The sequence below is a fragment of the Nicotiana sylvestris genome, chromosome 6 (assembly GCF_000393655.2).
Source record: "Nicotiana sylvestris chromosome 6, ASM39365v2, whole genome shotgun sequence".
NCBI classification, from domain to species: Eukaryota; Viridiplantae; Streptophyta; class Magnoliopsida; order Solanales; family Solanaceae; genus Nicotiana; species Nicotiana sylvestris.
Window position 1 is genome coordinate 21,991,639 of NC_091062.1, and position 16,425 is coordinate 22,008,063.

Here is a 16,425-nt window from a genome sequence, read left to right on the forward strand (position 1 = left end):
AAAACCCTATAGGCATGTTTTCTATTATGCAAAAGCAATCAGATTCAACCGGAATAAAAAACCTATAGGCATGTTTTCTATCGAGTGAGACATGCAAATTTTCAAATAAGTCCTAAGGCAGGATTTCTACCCAAGTTACCCCACAAGATATACATCTACCCACCCTTTCACTAAATACCCCAAATATCTGTTTACAAATTATTACAGGCCAATAAATGAATTATATAAGTGAAATGGAAAATTAAGAAGCTATTATATATAGAGTCTGCTATCAGGCCACAGTTACCCAAAGCTTCCAATGGTCTTTCAAGCCTCATTTCTGTCGCACCCCCTTTTTCTCGTGAAATCGGGTTTATGACATTTTTGGTTGGGACAACTCTATCCTTTTGGAAAGGGGATTTGCATTTTTGAAGAGTCGCCACCTAATGATTTAAGGTGCATTAGGGCACCTATAGGGTTCATTTATAAATACGTTTGGTAACCAGAGACAAGGTAAGGGCTTGAAATTATCCTAAGGGGAAGGTGTTAGGCACCCCTCAGGATCCACTAGTGTGGTTCCCGGCCAAACAATTTTTGTAAATTTGTATGAGTAGCAAATAAACAAGTATGACTCAAATAGTAGGGGATTTAAATTTAAGTATATAGATGTTTGGAAAGTAGTTAATGATAAACAAGATTTTGAAAAGAATTACAATATAAGCATATTTGGGAATGTAAATGGGGTATCATAGGTTTGTTTATGATATGGATCATATCAATGCAATACCTGGTATGGCACTCCTCAAAGAGGGGCTACACGTGGTATTAACGCACCGGTCATCATATCCATAGCGAGGGTTGGTCTTGACCCCTATTGCATGTTGTTACTTGTCCCTTCTTATCAGTCCTAGAGGAATTTAGGACTCCTATCCTATAAAAGGGGGTTCTAGGCAGACCCTCAAGTTTAAAGGTAAAATACTAAGGCGACATATAATAAACAAGTAGGACTTCAATTAAGGGGAGCATGGAAGACTAGTGAAATGCACAGGTATACCTGCAGTACACATAAACAGCATGACTCATACACAATTAAGGTCTAAATTTAGATCCTAAGCATGGTATCTAAGCGATAACAGCAGAGTCAGATTTATGGCATAACTCTAATAGGAAGTCCTAATCAGGTTTGCCTACTTATTTTAACATGCTGACAGTCAAACAATAATCACAACACTTTCTGATTTTATTTTATGTTGATTACCTAAGACTTGCCTAAGCGTAAAATAATATGCAGCAGTTACAAGAATTATATAACAGTTTCGAAGTTGTTTTACCTAAAGCATCCTGTTCTAAATGTTGCAAAGACATGCAGGGATTGTGACCAGTTTTACTTACACAGGATAATCGAACATGAGACTGCTTTATGGCCTTTTTCATGCATCGGTAGTTTAACTAGTTGTGACTAAGCGAGTGTGAACAAGATCCTATAATAGGGTATCTAACGTGCACATATGAAAAATACATAATGATTGCAGAATTCCTAAAGCATGATTTCTAAATTCCCACAAAGATACAACATGACTTCAAGACGTGTAGGATCAACAATTTATGTTAATGCTGTTATTTAGCCTAAACCAGGATTTCTAAGTGGTAAAGTGATGCCAAATGAGATGCTGAAACAGTAAACCTAAGAACATGATATCTAATGCATGACATGCTTTGAATGGATTGATCTTACATATGGATTCTAATGCACATATAGGAAATGCAAACGTATGACATGGTTTCTACCCATTGATGTTGATAGCCAACCCCAATACTTGTTTACAACAGATTATTATAGACCAATGGAAAAATGAATTACTTGAGTAGAAAAGAAAAATAAGAGTTACACTATAGAGAGCCTGAAAACAGGCCCAGATTTCAAGGACTTCCTCTCTGAGTCATATAATAAACCTAACTCCAATACCTCAAATGTCAAGATTGTTCATAGCCTTTCTCATATCTGGATATGTTAGAGTTCTCTAAGGACCTCAAGGGATCCTGACCAGTGCTCACATCCAGATTTTATAGCCAAGATAGAGTAAGTGCAGTGCGGAAAGGCCAGCTTTTGTGTGTCAAAGTTCAGAGGGAGCTTAAAGATCCCAAGGGAATGCTCACACAAAAGGGGCAGAACTTAGTAGTCTAAGAGTAGAGTGAGAGTGCTCGACATAGTTTTGAAGAGTTTAAGTAAGAAAATAGTTTTGAAAAAGGGTAAACAAGAAACAATTTTGAAAAAGAGAGACTTAGTTGGAATAGTTATGCCAAAGTTTAACTGATGAAAATCATTTGAAGGAGCATGCATACCAATCTCAGAACCAAAAAAAAGTCAGCATCACACCAAGGACCAAGAATAGTCCAGCTAACACAAGCAAGGGAATGGGATTGGAGGGACAAGTATGAAGCATATGAGGGAAAACAGGTAGCAGGCAGGAACATATACGAGCACATAATCCGAAACTCCTACAGGTTCAGTGGATCAGAGGGGACAGTAGGGTATTAGATTAGATTAACATATCAAAACCAAACAACTAAGACCATGATCGTACCAATCATGGTGATTCACATAAGAAACATGCACCAAGTATATAGAAACATGTTGATTATTGATAATTAAAGCATAGCTTAACATGTAGAGGGAACTCAGGATCTTAATTACATGTTAAATATCAAAAATAGTAAATAAAAGCATATCAGAAGTACAAGGAATTGTAACAGTAATAGAAACATGTTGATTTGAGGACTAAAATATGAATTAGAACATACCAGTGAAGTGAACAAAGCGAAAACACAAAGCAGGAATAGGAGAGGCGCAATAGTTAGTCTTGGCTTGCAGCCGGCTAGCTTAGAATAATAGCAAGTATCACAGAAGAGAGAATAGAGAGTTTTTTAGTTGTGTGAGAGAGAATTTTTGAACTATAGTGTTCGTGTGTGTAATGAAAAGAGAAGAGGGTATTTATAATAGTTTGAAAGTCCGGTCAATAAGGCAAGAAGCAAAGAGGAATTGAAACTAATCCCCTAAAAGAACCTGTTCATCACCCTGTTCCTCAGCAAAAGAACATGGAGAAATATCTAGCAGAAATCAGTTGGTTGTGAAACCTCACAAGTATCAAAGCTCTCATCCTATTGAGAACATAATCACTGATCCAACATCTGGAGTCAAAACTAGATCACAATTAAAGAATCTATGTGCTTTTGATGACTTCTTATCTCTTATTGAACCTAAAAATGTTGTTGAGGCCTTGCAGGATGCTGATTGGGTGAATGCAATGCAAGATGAACTCAATTAGTTCGAGAGAAGTCTAGTTTGGCATCTAGTTCCAAGACCCAAGGACAAGTCAGTTACTAGCACAAAAATGGGTCTTCAAAAACAAACTTGATGAAGATGGAACAATTACAAGAAACAAGGCAAGACTGGTGGTCCAAGGTTACAGCCAAGAGGAGGGTATAGATTATGATGAGACTTTTGCTCCAGTTGCAAGACTAAAGGCAATAAGACTCCTCATAGCCTTTGTATCACACATGGAATTCACTTTCTATCAGATGGATGTCAAAAGTGCCTTCCTAAATGGCTACCTGAAAGAAGAGTGTTTGTGAAACAACCTCCAGGGTTTGAGAGCAAGGAATGTCCTAAGCATGTGTACAAATTAGACAAGGCTCTCTATGGACTCAAGCAGGCTCCTAGAGCATGGTATGAATGACTATCCAAATTCCTGCTTGAACATGGCTACAAAAAGGTAAAATTGACAGTACCCTCTTCTTAAGGGAAAAAGGTAAAGATCTCCTTGTGGTACAAATATATGTTGATGACATAATCTTTGGAGCTACCACTGATAAACTAAGTAAGGATTTTGCCAAATTAATGAGGAGTGAGTTTGAAATGAGTATGATGGGTGAGCTTAACTTTTTCTTAGGCTTACAGATCAAACAAAGCCAAAATGGAACCATGATCCATCAGTAGAAGTATGCAAAAGAGCTTATCAAAAAGTGTAAAATGGATGAATCAAAGGAAATAGACACCCCCATTGCAACTGCCACTAAATTAGACATAGATGAACCTGGTTCATCAGTTGATCAGAAGTTGTGTAGGGGTATGATTGGTTTACTCCTGTATCTTACTGCTAGCAGACCTGACATAGTTTTTAGTGTAGAGCTTTGTGCTTGCTTTCAGGCTAATCCAAAAGAGTCTCACTAGACTGCTGTTAAGAGGATACTAAGATATTTAAAAGGTACCATTGATCTGTGTCTTTGGTATCCTAAAGGTAGTAATTTCAATCTAGTAGGATATGTTGATGTTGATTATACAGATTCCCTTGTGGATAGGAAAAACATCTCAGGTATGGATCACTTTCTTGGTTCATGTGTTGTATCATGATCCACTAAAAAGCAAAATTTAGTGGCCTTATCCATTGCTGAGGCTGAATATGTTGTTGCTGCCTCTTGTTGTGCTCAATTGCTATGGATCAAACAACAGCTGGTAGATTTTAGCATTGAAGTTGGTTGCATTCCTATATTTTGTGATAACACTAGTGCTATAAGTATGACAAAGAACCTTGTTCATCATAAGAGGACTAAGCACATAGATGTTAGACACCACTTCTTAAGAGATAACTATGAGAAAAGATTGATCTCCAGAGAATTTTGTGTCACTGATAAACAAATTGCTGACATCTTCACTAAAGCACTAAGTAGAGAAAACTTTGAGAGGAACATGATGGAATTAGGGATGATTAAGATCACCTAATAGGTCCAGCTCAGAATGCACAATGAAAAAAAATATGAAAAAAATTGAAAAATGAAAAAAAAGAATTTTGGCTAGGAATTCTGAACTTGTGTAAATATCCAGATTAATTCTTACTCAGCTTCATACTTTAATTATTATACACTTTGACATGTGTTTATATGATTCACTGATCTCTTACAAAATTTTCTCTATTATGGCATTTGAGGCATGTTCAAGAGACTTCTAAATTAAGAACCTAGTTCATCAGTATGAGTTCATATGAAAGCCAAGGTATATTTTCTATACTCTGCACAATTAGAAAGATTAATATTTAAATTATGAGCAGAAGTCCTATAATTGTTCAATTCCTAGAAAATTCAATCTGTTAGCTTTGAACCAGTTCCGTCTGCCTAGAACTCTAAACCGAAAAATTTGCCAAAAATCTAGGGAAGATAAACCGATCATTCAAAATATAGAATTTTAGATTGATTAGACCTCTAATTGACCACTCTTAAAAGCTGCAGTTACCTATTAAATATGTATTTCTCTTTAAATACACATCATTTCTCCTGCCATCTTCATAATTCCAAACCGTCAAAAATTCTTCTTCATTTTCACTTGCCCTCTCCTCCAAAACTCTAATTCCTAAATTCTCTCAAGAAACCAACGATCATGACTAATCCACAAGACAATCTTGGAACTCCTCCACCACCAACTCCCTCAAATTCATCCACACCCCCTCCACCTAGTACATCTCCAAAACCTAGACTACGGAGGGTGAAAATTCTTGCTCGAAAGACTATAGCGTCTGGGGCTCTGAGGAAGAAATTAAATGAGAAGTTGAAGGCAATCCAGGCCCAAAACTCCGACTCCAGCTCTGATTTTGAATCATATCAATCCGCTACTGAGGGGGAAGAACCTGGGACTTCTAACTCTGAAAAGACTCAAAAATCTCCATCTAAGGTAATTTCTTTTGTGTCTGAAAATCTAGAAACTAGGGTTGGTTGGGTATGTTAAGGATGTAGAATTACCAGGGTCACGAAGGAGTAGAGGTAAAAAGAATTCATAAAAATAAAAAAAAAGAGGGTGCATGTGGTGAAGAGAGGGGAAATGGGAAAGAAGTAGTGCCTGCTATCTGTGGGGTTGCACAAGAAAGGGTAGAAGAGAGTGGCATGAAGTCAGGGGGAAGTGGTTTTGGGGAAGCTGCTGAGGGGTTGGTTCATCTGAGCACACAGAGAGATGAACCTGTTTCATCTACTGAAGAGACCCTAGCAGACCTGCTGAAAAAGGTTGGGGCAGGCTATGACCCAAAGAAATGCAGAACTCCCACAACAAAAGCCCCAAATGTTCCTAAGCCTTCTAAGAAAAAAAGGCTTCATCCCCAACACCTATTGTCTCTTCATTACCAAAGGGTAGAGCCACTAGAAGCAGGGTGAAACAGAGTAAAGCTGATCTACAAAGGGCTTTGGCTGAAAGTAAGAAAAAGAAAATGGATAAAGGAAAAGGAAAGATTGTAGAATCCTCAGAGGATGTTGAGGAAGAGGAGATGGAACTGGTCCATCAAGAAAGGGGTACATCAGTGGAGGTTCCTACCCCCAAGCCCAACAAGCCCAAGACTTCCTCCAAGAAGTCTTCCTCTGTGTCTGAGGCTGTTGAACCTACACTAGCCAAGAGGACAAGATTTGCAGTGAAAAACAAAAAATCAAAAATTTCTGAAGATGATGACTGGAGTGGAGAAGAAGAAGAAAATGATTCTGAAAAGGAACAGGATAAACTTGCCATGTTTGACAAAAGAAAGATTTTAAAGGGTAGACTGCTGAAAGACCTCATGGAACCAGGAATAATGAGATTGGTGGATGCTTTAGCTGCTTAGGGATGTAAGTACATGGTCCTTCATATGGATAGTAGGCTAGCCAGAAATGAGCTAATTGAATTTATGGCAAATGCAGCGATTAAGGATGGTAATGTTAGTAGCCTGGTGAAAGGAGTTCAAGTGCAGTTAGATGCAAAGAAACTGGGAGAGCTCCTGGACATAGCCTCTGAAGGGTTTGATGACTATACAAGTCAAAGGTGGCCCTGCCTGGACTCCCTCCCTACTGCTCTTGCAATCACCAGGATGTTTTGTGATTCAGAAGATGTGAATGAAGCCAAGGCTGTGCAGAAATGTGAAATGAGGCTTGAGCACAAGGTCTTGTTTGAATTTGTCAACAAGTGTTTATTGCCCAGACATGAGAGAAGGCACATTGCAAATTACATGGATCTAGTTCTTATGGAGTGCCTGGAGAGAGGAAAGCAAATCAACTGGCCTTCCTTCATTATCAAGCTGCTAGACAGGGTCATAAATGGCTCCAAGGCTCATGCTACTCCCTATGGCTTTATTTTAACCACAGTTCTGGACATGCTCAATATGCCTCTGAAGAAATGGGAAATGGCCTCGAGCAAGGATCACTTTGGCATCAATACTCTTCTTGATTATGACTATGCAGTCAATGCCATTCCAAATGAACCTGGTTCATCCCAGAAGGCACCCATCAACAACAAAGTTAGGACTCTGGTTCAGGAATGTGCAACCAAAGATGCTGAAATAGCTAGGCTTAAGGCTCGTGTGACTGAAGTAGAATCTGAGAGGGATGGTCACAGAACTAATCTTGCCAAAGAAAAGGAGAAGAATGATGGAATTCTTCACAACATGCTGAATCTTCTCCAAACATAAACCCAACAGGTGAATAGACATTGTGCTTTACATATTCTGAAATAAGTGATATTTATAATCAAATTAACCTGGTCCTTGATGATAAGTGAATTTTCTAAGTTTAGTATTGATAGTTAAGCTGAGTTCTTATAGGTTTCTAAATTAGTAAAATGCACAAGGTTTGTCATCATTAAAAAAAGGGAATTTGTTGGCCCAAGAACAGGTGAAGTTTTGAAGATTGACAAAAGAACTCAGTCATGGACTAGGTCTATCTTGTGAAGCAACAATCATGATCAACCTATACATGTGAGATGCACGTGAAGGAGATAAGTCCTACTGATCAAGCAGCAATATCTCCTGATCTGATTGAAAAGGTTGAATATTGGATAAAGGGAGAAAGTCTCCTTATATGAAGAGAACACAATCTAGGATAGAGATAGCGTTAGAGTTTGAAATCATCCTGAACTCTTCCATGATAGAAGAGTAGATATTGAGTCCCAATCAAACTCTGATTACTAACCTATTAAATGTAAGTGTTGTTCTCTTTTACAGGCAATGCACATACGTAGAAGTTAAACTAAATTGAGAGCAAAAGAGCAAGGTGATTTTGCAAGCAATTTATGTGTGATTTGAGTATGCACTCCTTAAGCTACTTGAACAAGATAGAAGAACCAATTCGAGTGTGTCTATCTTTTATTCTAGTTCAAGTGTAGTAGGTGGTTTCAAATTGTACTTTTTTGCTTTAATAAAAGCAATTGTATTAGGTACCTAGAGTGTTCAAGTTATAGCAAAATTGAAGTTTGGTGCAACAGTTGAGGCTGTGTGCCACAACGGGATTAGAGTTAATCCTTAGGTTTACAAAGAGTTTTTTGTAAATGCTGTTTTGGCTTAGTGATTTTAGTGGATGTTTGGGAAAATCCTACTGAGTAGTAGGACGTGGTTTTTTCACCTTTTGAGCCAGGTGTTTTCCACGTAAAAATCTCTGTGTTCTTTATTTTCTATATTTATTATTCCACAAACAGTAGTAGTTGGAACACCTAGAAGAACCAGGTTCTTCTATATTTCAGTTAAGCAAAAATTGGGTACCACACAAATCACCCCCCTCTTGTGTGGTATTGATGCTTAAAATATCAATAAGTTTGGTAGACATGAGCGGGTTGGGAGTATCTGGTTGAAGTAGGTTGATATGTAGGAGGTGGAGATGGATGACAAGTTGGTGGCGGAGCTTGGTATGAGGGTGCTTGGTAATTTGGGGTTGGCTGGTATGTGAGTGGAGGTGTTGGGTAAGCTTGGTATTTAAGGGGAGACTTGGTCCCTTGTGCAACCATCACAGCCCCTACGTCCCTTTTCTTGGACATACCACCGGACTATAAAGAATTATTCGTAGCTTGCAAGGCTTCGAAATTTGTAATCATACCACTTTTAATACCTTCTTCTAGTCTTTGTCTGAATTTGACAATTTCAGAGAACTTGTGGTTCTCAATCATCATCAGCCTCTCATAGTACTGTCAGTCCTGAGTTCGGACAAGTTCGGTGAACTTGTTCACTTGCTCCTCTTCTAAGGCGGGTTTGACCTTAGCAGCTTCAGACATCCAGCGAGTAGCATACTCGCGAAACGTCTTCCAAGGGTTCTCAAGAGGATCCCGAGGCAGTACACACACTAGAGGGGGCAAAACTTATTATCTAGGGGTAGAGTGAAAGTGCAGGACTCATGTTTGAAAGAAGTTTATTAAAGACTGGACTCAAAAGGTCTGTTTTGAAAGCAATTAGTAAAAGAGATTGTTGAAAAGAAGTTGTACTTGTAAACAAAGTTCAGACACTTCAGGATAAGACCACACACAATAAGTGAATGAATTCAGTAATCACACAGGGGTTAAGGGGGTTTGGGGATACATAGACCTTGACCACAGACACATGACCCCAGTAGGAGTATTAGGACTAGTATGGACATGCTCAGAGATAGTTTGACACTGGCATAATCACAATCCAGTCATGAACACATAGAGGGAATAGGGGTTTGGGATTCACAAAGTGGTAAGTGCACAGTAGGTGAAGGAATACAATTGTCCAGACATGCTTGAATAACACAAAGGGGGTACATGAATTCAAGAGAAGGAAGGGGGTCATATTAGCATGCTTAACTACAAAGTTCACAACAAAACCATAAGTAAAAGCATGCTAGAAATAACAGAAACTAAAATAAGAAGAAAAATATGTTGTTGTTGAGACTTTAAATTAACTAGGACATACCAGTGAGGATAAAAGTAAGCAGACTGAAAGAACCAGAGAGTATAGATGATTAGCCTTGGCTTGCAGCCGGCTAAGAGTAGTAGAATAACACAGAGATTTAAAGTAAGAGAGGGTTTTTTTGAAAGTCAAGTGTGTGTGTCCTTTATGAAAGATTTAGAGTATTTATAGTTGAAAGTAGGTAGTGGAATAAGGTGAAAATCATAGTAGTATACTAATTTAAGAACTCAGAATCAATCACTTCAGAGAACCAAGAAAGTACTTCCTTGAGTTAAGGGAGTTAGGGCCAAACGAGAAGATTACCTTATAAGGGAGGAAGGGAAATCAGTGCATGATTAAATAAGGAAAGTGTCAAGATTCAGTAAGCATAAAGTAGTCAATTAGGACCAAATTCAAAAGGACCTAATTAAGGAAATACTAAGTAAAGCAAAGTACCATAGTAAATAAGGTAATGCAATCAGTTAATTCAAACAGACGAGCAGAATTCCAGGACTTTGAAGAAAAATCTCTCAAATACAAAAAGTTAAGGAGAATCAGAATCAATCATGGGGAGTCATGATTCTACATTCCTCAAAATATTAATAGAGATGATTGAACAGGAGTAGCAAACAAACAAAGTCGATTATATGGGAAGAAAGAAATAAAAGATGAGCAAACACAGTCATGTAGAGGTGATGTAAGTAGGCTAGAGATTCAGCAGAACATATTCGAAGCATGGTGATCACAAGAGATTAACAAAAACCAGGTAAACAAGCTAACACATAGAAACGAAGTAAAGGAGAGTCATGCTAACACACAGAACCAAAGTGGAGAACATCATGCTAACACATAGAAGCAGAGTAAAGAAAATCAAGCTAACACACAGAGACAAGTAAAGAAAATCAGGCTAACACACAGAAACAAGTAAAGAAAATCATGCTAACTCATAGAAACAAGTAAAGAAAATCTTTAAGAAATTAGGGCTTTTTAACAAAGTTGAGTTAAAAAGTAGTAAGAACATAGAATTGGCCGAGATAAACAAGGAAAATGATTTAATCATAAAGAAATCAGTCGAAATAGGTAATGAAAGAACTCCGAAAACCCTAGTTTTCAAAGGGAGTAAAAATGGTTTAGAGTAGAAGGTCTTTCAGAAAAAAACTCGAGAATAGGCAAATAACAGAAGGAAATAGGCTTAAAACATAAAAATAACACATATCTGAGATATTAAGAAGAGAGTCAGTGTTTCAAAAAGAAACCCAAGTAAGATTAAAAAGAACCTGTTGAAACTTCATCGATCGTGACATATAAGGTGTGATTTTGCCCAAAATCATACCGGAGAACCCATAAGTAACAGAAACAGAAACCCTAGGTCAAAATCGACATGGCCTAGGATCCTTTAAAGCCTTAGAGATGATGAGCAGAGTGATGAAAGACCCATTGGAGGCTTGGGTTGAAAAGGGTAGTCGTCGGAGATGATCGGAGACAGAGGGGAGTGGAGGAGTCCAGGGTTAGGTTTGAGAGAAGAGTGGAGATGAGAGAGTATCTGAAGGCGGCACCTTTGGATAAATGAATTAGTGTTGGGGGTCGTTTGGAAATTAAAAAGGAAAGGAATTATTTTGACCATTGATCTGGGAGATCAACGGTCAGGATTAGAACGGGTAGGTGGATTCCGTGTTTGGGTAAGGGTTAATAGGGTGTGTGTTGGGGTTTTAGTTGTAAAATTGGGCTGGAAATTAGGGTCTGATTTGCCTATAATGGAAAGCCAATTTGGCTATAATTGAAATAGCCAATTGTTCCCTATTTTAATTTATAAAAATAATAGATAATTTCTGGAAATGATTTAAGGAGAAAAAATAATTTAAAAATATATAATTAACAATCTAAAAATATATAATCCAATTTTGTGCATATAAAACATAATTAAATCTTAAAATGGGCTAACATTGTAATTATATGCAATTTAGCTTTAAAAATACCAAATGTAATTGTAAAAATATATAAAATTTAAATTAGCCATATTTTGGCATAAATATAGAAACTAAATAGATGAATTATCGAAACAATAATTTTGCAAATAATTTTTGGGAATTTTATGGGTAAAAAGTGAGAAAATAAACTAATTTAAACCCTTAAAAATTACGGAAAAAATAATAAAGCCTTGTCCATGATTATATATGCATATATATATATATATGCTATTTTGAAGGTATTTATGCTTATATAAAATATATAGGGAAAAATTGGGTATCAACAGCTGCCCCTCTTTACCCAGGAAGGATGAAAGAATTTTTGGGTAAATACATGATGGACAATTTTGACCGGACGGGATGTTTTGAAAGACAGAGGCCGAGCCCTGGTCTCCGAGTTGCCTACATGTTCTTGATTTTATAGGAATCAGGCCATGTGTAGTTTCGGATTCACCTGCGGAGTATGCCGATGAAACTACTGCAAGAACAGACACGAGATGTGAAAGCGGCTATGATGAGCGGTTGAGGTTCAGGACGGTCGGAGGGAACTGGAGCGAGATCGCTCTTGCTAGGATAGTGGTTGCTTACTAGTTACCTACAGATAAGAGATGCTACAAACGTATTTGCGAAAATTTAAACATGATGCAAATTCTCTTTGGACTATGAAGGTTGTCTTCGGACGGTTAAAGATGACGTCCCTGAACCATGATGTCCTAGGCCATGAATTGTTTAATGAGGGATTCGCATGCCATGAAATGATGTTCTCGGGCTATGAAAATGGTACCTCTAAACCATGATGCCTTTGAATAATAATATGTAAATTTGAGAGATCCTCAGGCCATGTCATGGTGTCTTCAGGCTTTGAGGATGGTGCCTTTAGACTATGATGTCCTTGGACAGATTGGCGATGTTTCAGCCCATGAGATGCAATAATATGATGCTAGAATCAACAAGACAAGGCTTACTCTTGTGAGGTTGAGGGAAGATCTTAGCCCGAAAGAGGAGCAAATAGATAGTGCCGGAGAGACAACACTTAGTTCTCGGCAAATAAAGGTGATGTTGGACTTATGCAAAATAGGAGGCAGGGCTTAGCCTCATGAAATATTCGGGACAAGGCTTAGTCCCATGAAAATGGAAGGCAATGCTTAGCCTTATGCAAATATGGAGGCAGGGCTTAGCCTCATGCAAAATTGGAGACAGAGCTTAGTCTCATGCAAAGAGAAGGCAGTGCTTAGCCTTATGCAGATATGGAGGCAGGGCTTAGCCTCATACAAATATGGATTCAAGGATTAGACTCATGCAAATATAGAGTCAGGGCTTAGACTCATGCAAAATGTGGAGTCAAGGCCTAGACTCATGCAAATATGGAGTCAGCGATTAGACTCATGCAAATATGGAGTCAAAGATTAGACTCGTACAAATGTGGAGTCAAGACTTAGACTCATGCAATGAGAAGGCAAATATAGAGGTAGAGCTTAACCTCATGCAAGATTCGGGACAAGTCTTAGTCCCATGCAAATATAGAGTCAAAGATTAGACTCATGGAGGGTGCGGGACATGGCTTAGTCCCATGAAAATATGGAGTCAGAGATTAGACTCATGCAAATATGGAGTCAAGTATTGGACTCATGCAAATGTGGAGTTAGAGATTAGACTCTTGCAAAGAGAAAATAGTCGAGAAAGGTAGAGTATATCTTATCTAGGATAGGTTCAGCGTCTAACGGCCGAATGGATAGTGAATGCGATTTGTGCACGGATGCTATCTTCAAAGGTGCCTACGTTCAAAGAAAAATCATAAGTTTCATGAGGGGAGGTAGGTTCTTGCTTCGTCTGTCGGCCTTGCTCTGCTCTGCTCTAGAAGCCCTCTTCGAGTTCCACTAGGTAGAACTTGACCATTATAAAAAATAGAATTTTCAAAAAATATGCATTTGTTGATAAAAGGAAAATAGAATTGTTTGGGGAGCTTATTGATATATTAAATAAATTTGATGAACTAGCGATTGTGACACATTCCAAAGGCATTGCAACTTTCTCATATTGAAATTTTGAGGGTCCTCCTCAAAATTCTGCCCCAGTTTGGTAGATAATTTTTTAATTGTTTGCGGATGGACGACCTTGCTGAATCTTCTTCAGAATTTTGACAATATATCTCAAAATTCTACCCCAGCTCTTGACTAATGACTGACTTCCTAGTATGCGATGGCGTTAGCTGGACTTGCTCCAACATTTTGAGGACCCTCCTAAAAATTCTGCCCCAGTTTCTGATTTTGGGGAAATAAAAATTTTATTATGATATGACCGAACCCATAAGGCTACCTATGTATCCCCTCTTAAACGAGAATCAGGTCGAGCACAGTTCAATTACATCAGCAAAGAAGAGGTGAAGTAATATAGGCATAGTATCTTTTGACTACGTCTGAATTAATTATTTTTGGCCATATCTCTCCATCCATCTTTGCAAGTATGAGGGCTCCTCTTTTTAGCACTCTGTGAACCATATACGGACCTTGCCAGTTGGGAGAGAATTTCCCTTTGGCTTTATCTTGTTGTGGAAAAATCTTCTTCAACACCAGCTGTCCTGGTGCGAACTATCTTGCTTTGACCCTTTTGTTCAAAGCTCTGGACATCCTATTCTGATACAGTTGACCGTGGCACATTACGTTCATTCTTTTTCCATTCATAAAGGCCAACTGTTCATAGTGGCTTTTTACCCACTCTGCATCGCTGAGTTCAGCTTCTTGTATGACTCTTAGAGAAGAAATCTCTACCTCGGACGGGATAACAACCTCGGTACCATAAACCAACATGTAGGGGGTTGCCCCGGTTGACGTACAAACTGTGGTGCGGTATACTAAAAGAGAAAAGGGTAACTTTTCATGCCACTGTTTATGATATATGGCTTGCTCCTTTCTTTCTGTCTCATCATGTTGCCCCAAAACACATCCAAAGGCTCCATCTAACACAACTAGATAAAGCAGCAATGGTCGTCCTGATTCTGGCAGGACTAGATTTGGCGGTGTGGACAGATACTCCTTGATCTTGTCAAAAGCTTTCTGACAATCCTTGGTCCAACTTGTCTTGCCACCTTTCCTCAGCATCTTGAAGATGGGTTCACATATGACTGTGGACTGTGCTATGAATCGGCTGATGTAGTTGAGTTTCCCCAAGAAGCTCATCATGTCTTTCTTGCTTTTGGGTGGTGGTAATTCCTGAATAGCTTTGACTTTAGTCGGATCTAGCTCAATCCCTTGCCGACTGACAATGAATCCCAGTAATTTTCCTATCGGAACCCCGAATGCACATTTTGCGAGGTTCAACTTCAAATTGTACCTCTTGAGCCTGTCGAAGAATTTCCTCAAGTATTCTGTGTGATCCATGGACCTTTTGGATTTGATAATGACGTTGTCCACATATACCTCTATTTCTTTGTGTATCAATCATGGAAAATGGTTGTCATAGTCCTCATGTAAGTGGCCCCTGCGTTCTTTAGGCCAAAAGGCATCATTTTATAACAGCATACTCCCCAAGGCGTAATGAAAGTTATCTTCTCGGCATTTTCCTCATCCATCCAGATCTGGTGATAACCTGCAAAGCAATCTACAAAGGATTATAGTTCATGCTTGGTGCAGTTGTCGATCAAGGTATGTATATTTGGCAGTGGGAGATCGTCTTTGGGACTTGCTCTGTTTAAATCCCGATAATCAACACATACTCAGACCTTCCCGTCTTTCTTTGGAACTGGCACAATATTAGCTAACCATGTTGGGTACTCAACCACCCTGAGAACCTTGGCATTGATTTGTTTGGTAACTTCCTCCTTGATCTTCAAACTCATGTCTGGTTTGAATTTTTTGAGTTTCTGCTTGACTGGTGGACATAAAGGATTGGTAGGCAACTTGTGAGCTACTATAGATGTGCTTAAACAAGTCATATCATCACACGACTATGCAAAGATATCCTCATACACCCTTAGAAAACGGATGTACTCTTCCTTTTTTGTTGGTGACAAATGAATGCTGATGCAGCTCTCTTTGACAGCCTCGACGTCTCCCAAGTTTACTGCTTCTGTTTCGTCCAAGTTGGATTTAGGCTTGTTCCCAAAATTCTCAACTTTTCTGACAATTTCCTCGGGTATCTCATCTTCTTCCTCTAAGTCACTATTCTCCTGTTGCGTTGCTCATTACATGTCACAATCATTGGTTCATCAAGAAAAGTAATAATAACACTGAGAAAATTGTTCAAACAAAGCTTGGCTCGACAGAATGAGCATTTACTTTGAAACAAAGAAATCTTAAACAAAATTGCTGAAAAATTTAATTGCCTAGAATAGCTATAAATTCTGCCAAGCTACCCAGTGACTCGACGAGCTCGGGAAGGTGTAATGGTCCAGTTCCTGAGAACGGCTCCCTTTGCCACGGTCTGAATGGAGAGGCCTTCTTCCTCCTCCTCCTCAATTATGGCACTACAGTCCATATCCTCATCTTCTAAGAATAGGTCCTTCAACCCAGCTAGTGCTTCTTCTTTAGCGGTTCCCCATATTGTGTCTGCCTGATGGAAAGCTTGTTCCAAACGGGGTATCGGTTTCTCAAGAGGGTAATACGGTCCACTCCATGAAGGCAACCATTCCCTATACTCCTGCCATGTATACTGGTATCCGAGCCCAAAGGTAGTACCATGATTTTTCAGCTATATTGGCTTGCTGATACCCTGGAGGTTCTTTCCTAACCCTTTGCCGGGTTCATATCCGGACCATGCTAGCATGCTTTCTATTTTGTTACTACACCACTTATCCTTCTCGACGA

General features: G+C 38.7%; 1 protein-coding gene across 1 annotated transcript; it reads left to right on the forward strand.

The window, feature by feature from the left end:
• Positions 1-5,410: 5,410 nt before the first annotated feature.
• Positions 5,411-6,611, forward strand: LOC138870355 (uncharacterized). The gene is made up of 3 exons (XM_070148154.1): positions 5,411-5,701; positions 5,773-6,027; positions 6,150-6,611. Exons 1-3 carry the CDS (start codon positions 5,411-5,413, stop codon positions 6,609-6,611), a joined length of 1,008 nt encoding a protein of 335 aa, XP_070004255.1.
• The last annotated feature ends 9,814 nt before the right edge of the window (positions 6,612-16,425 follow it).

Coding starts and splice junctions, on each gene's coding strand:
- LOC138870355 (XM_070148154.1), top strand. CDS start 5,411: ATGACTAATCCACAAGACAATCTTGGAACTCCTCCACCACCAACTCCC. Junction 5,702..5,772: donor CTCAAAAATCTCCATCTAAG/GTAATTTCTTTT, acceptor TAGAATTACCAG/GGTCACGAAGGAGTAGAGGT. Junction 6,028..6,149: donor TAGCAGACCTGCTGAAAAAG/GTTGGGGCAGGC, acceptor TCATTACCAAAG/GGTAGAGCCACTAGAAGCAG.